Source organism: Apis dorsata, unplaced genomic scaffold (genome assembly GCF_000469605.1).
Source record: "Apis dorsata unplaced genomic scaffold, Apis dorsata 1.3 scaffold_102, whole genome shotgun sequence".
In the NCBI taxonomy this organism is placed as follows: domain Eukaryota; kingdom Metazoa; phylum Arthropoda; class Insecta; order Hymenoptera; family Apidae; genus Apis; species Apis dorsata.
Window position 1 is genome coordinate 47,827 of NW_006263400.1, and position 4,100 is coordinate 51,926.

General features: G+C 30.1%; 1 protein-coding gene across 1 annotated transcript in view; it reads left to right on the forward strand.

Moving 5' to 3' along the window:
* The first annotated feature begins 3,036 nt into the window (after positions 1-3,036).
* LOC102676458 overlaps positions 3,037-4,100 on the forward strand; it is a 2,236-nt gene continuing 1,172 nt past the window's right edge. The window contains exons 1-4 of the mRNA XM_031508821.1: positions 3,037-3,441; positions 3,511-3,702; positions 3,768-3,946; positions 4,018-4,093. Coding sequence (XP_031364681.1) covers positions 3,176-3,441; positions 3,511-3,702; positions 3,768-3,946; positions 4,018-4,093 — 713 coding nt within the window. The 5' untranslated portion in view covers positions 3,037-3,175. The remainder of the gene's footprint in view (positions 3,442-3,510; positions 3,703-3,767; positions 3,947-4,017; positions 4,094-4,100) is intronic.

Genomic DNA, 4,100 nt, shown 5'->3' on the forward strand with positions numbered 1-4,100 from the left:
TGATACGAATAAAAAAATTGATCCAATTAATACATGGAGTGCATGAAATCCAGTTGCTATAAAAAAAAATTGATCCATAAATTCTATCATTGAAACAAAAATATGAATTTAAATATTCAATTGATTGAAGAATTGTAAAATAAATTCCTAAAAAAATTGTTAATATTAAATATATTTTTCTTAGATTAAAATAATTTTTAATGTTACTGTAAAACCTGAAGTTACTAGAATAAATGAATTTAATAGTGGAATATCAAATGGATTAAAGAATTTAATATCTTTAGGTGGTCATATTATATCAACTTCAATATTTGGTGAAATAGATGAATGAAAGAATGTTCAAAAAAATGAAATAAAAAATATTAATTCAGAAATAATAAATAAAATTATTCTAAATTTTAAAAAGTTAATTACATATATTGTATGTAGACCTTGAAAACTTCTTTCCCTAATAATATCACGAAATCATAATATAGTAATTATTGATGAATTAATTAAATTAATAATAAAAAGTAAAGATAAAGATCTATAAATTCAAATTGCTGTTCTAACTAATATATTTAGTAAACTAAATGATAGAATAATTGGTCATGGTCTTAATGCAACTACGTTAATATTTTTTTTATTAACTATATTAATAAAATGAAACATTGTAGCGAAGTACGAAGATGAAATGTATCGTAAATGAGTTAATAGTTAATAGTTTGATTGAACATAACAGATTTTTAAAAAAAGTGATTAACAAAAGGGGAAAATAGAATTCGTTGGTATTGTAAGATACGTGTTTCGAAAGGAGATTCTTTAAAAAAAAAAGGGGAAAAAAAATTTAAGATTCATTTAGAAAATTTACAACGACTTGTGGTTCGTAGGTAAATATCCCTCATGCAAACAAAATGGATTTATTTGGACACATGGTTAATCGTAAGGGAGTGACGTTAACCCGCCAGCCCGATTGGATTCGCACGTAATCGGACACCTATGATTAAATACGTTTATTAAAAACCACTTACACCGCGCACTTATGAATGTTTTAGAAGCGGAGGGTTTTGGGAGGAGGGGGTGGGCCGGAGATGAGGTAATGGGGGCTTTGTTCCCTTGGGAACTCGCTCACCTGTCTAATATCTCGCGAGAGTGGGCTATATCTGCGCCCATACCAGTTATACATCGAGGTTACATTGAAAATTAATCGTCCAGTTTTTCGAAGAATTCACGCCATTATCTTTTATCTTCCAACGCCTGGGTTAAATAGGTGCGATGTTAACATGTCTTACGGCGAAAGATTTATCAATTTTCGCTTCTGTATTAATTGGAAAGCTCGTGAATAATTCTTGTTAGATTTTGACGTGGTTCAAGATTTCGTTGATTGGATAAAAAATTGAAATAGTGAAATTATTATGTGTTAAGTTAATGACGACAAAAGATTTATCAATTTTCGTTAATTTCTGTATTAATTGGAAAACTCGTGAATAATCTTAAATTTTCCAAAGATTGGTCCAAGATTCATTGATTAGATAAAATTATTGTATTAAGTGATTATGACGAAAGATTTATCAATTTTCGTTAATTTCTGTATTAATTGGAAAGCTCGTGAATGATCCTTGTTAGATTTTGACGTGGTCCAAGACTTCGTTGATTAGATAAAATTATTGTATTAAGTGATTACGATAAAAGATCAATTTTCACTTCTGTATTATAGAATATATTATTATAAAATTATTATAAAATTTAAATATGTATTATATATATTATAAAAATTAAAAATTAAATTAAATTAAAAATTGGAATCCTCGTAAATGATCCTCGTCAAATTTTAATGGTCCAATACTTTATTGATTAGATTAAAAAAATAAAATTATTAAGTATTATATTAATTATTATTAAGTAGTTACGACGAAAGATAAATTATAATTATTCTGTATTAATATAAATATAAATTTTTATATTTATATATTTCTATATTAATTTGAAAGCTCGTAAATGATCCTCGTCAAATTTTAATGTAGTTCAAAACTTTATTGATCAGATAAAAAATTAAAATTATTATATATTAAGTAATTACGACGAAAGATTTATAAATTTTCATTAATTGGAAAGCTCGTAAATGATCCTCGTCAAATTTTAACATGGTCCAATACTCTATTGATTAGATTAAAAAAGTGAAATTATTGTATTAAGTAGTTACGATGAAAGATAAATTATAATTATTCTGTATTAATATAAATATAAATTTTTATATTTATATATTTCTATATTAATTTGAAAGCTCGTAAATGATCCTCGTCAAATTCTAACGTAGTCCAAAACTCTATTGATTAGATAAAAAATTGAAATTATTATGTTAAGTAATTACGACAAAAGATTTATCAATTTTCGTTAATTTCTGTATTAATTGAAAAACTCGTAAATGATCCTTGTTAAATTTTAACGTGATCCAAGACTTTGTTGATTAAATAAAAATTATTGTATTAAGTGACAAAAGATCAATTTTTGTATTATAGAATATATATTACAAAAATTGGAATTCTTATAAATGATCCTCATCAAATTTTAACGTGATCCAACAGTCTATTGATTAGATAAAAAATTGAAATTATTATGTTAAGTAATTACGACGAAAGATTTATAAATTTTCGTTAATTTTTGTATTAATTGGAAAGCTTGTAAATGATCCTCGTCAAATTTTAACGTGATCCAACACTCTATTGATTAGATTAAAAAAGTGAAAATGAGTAGTTACGAGGAAAGATTTATAAATTTTCTGCATTAATTTGAAAGCTCAAGATTTCATTGATTAAATTAAAAAATTGAAACGCGAAACAATAACGGAATCAGGCGGTATATAGATTTTCCAAAAAAATTTTTTACCGTATTGACATAAAAATTGGAAACTCTTATCCTTGAAATTTTAATCACGTTCCGTCGAACTCTCGATCGAAATAAAAAATTTAAAATATAATTTATTAACAAGATTAATTAAATCACTGTAAACTCATTCACTTACCAGCATAACTGTTACTCGAAACAGAAGAAGTTTGTCAACGGCATTTAAACACACGCACGGTTAAAAGCAATTATTTCTACCAGTTGAACAGATTGTTCCAAGCAGCGTGCTTCCGTTTTGCCAGTCTTCTCAGTGTCGGTTGCTCGGCTCGTCAGATAGCGTCTAACTCTAGAAATGATTCCTTCGTTCGAGGAAACTCGATTCGTCCGATTTCTCGTTGTTTGTTTGTTGTCGATAATTCACATAAATTCTGGGCAAGAATGTTTCGACGATGGAAACGAATTTTGCATCGACGAGAACGATATTCTTTCCGTCGATCTCTTACCTGGATCCTTCTTGTTCGCGGATCAAGAAACGAGCGTGAACGCGACGAAAAGTATCGAGGACAAAATCGTGGACGGATCCATCCACGATGCCATAACCGAGATGGAATATCACAGGTACGTATTATTAAAAAAAAAAATTATCCAAATTTTTACGTCTCGTGATTCATCCCTTCCCCTCATCAGGAAAAGGATGAACGAATATTTGTGCCACGGCTACATGGCCGAGGAAATAGCGAAGTTAATGAGGACGCCACGAGTTAAGAGACGATTGGACGCGGGGAAAGATGATTTATACGACACGATCGATAACGTCACCGTTCACGATAAATTATTAGCGGACGAGGGAAGTTCCAAGTACAAAAACTGGTTGCAAAGGTAATCGTCAGTTTCGAATTCAAGAATTATCCGTAATTAATTAAAAATATAATTTGTGCGCACAGAAGGACGACTTTGGACGACGTATACAGGCACTACGTTCCTCGAAGGAAAACGAAGAAGAAGCATGGTAATCAGGACGAGAGTTTCGAGGAATTCGATGGGGAAGTGACAGGTTACGCGATGCCAGCTGCTTTACCATCCGGTAAAGTTGGTTTCTACGATGGGCCCGACGAGGAGCATGGTAAAACAAAATGCTGAAACGATAATAAAAAAAAAGTTTCCTTAAGATCAAATATTTGTCTCTTACCACAGATCACATGCTCCCGTCCTCAACGGGACATTTCTTTTACGGCCATCCCGCATACGGTCACGGCGGTGGTGGTGGTGGTGGCGGC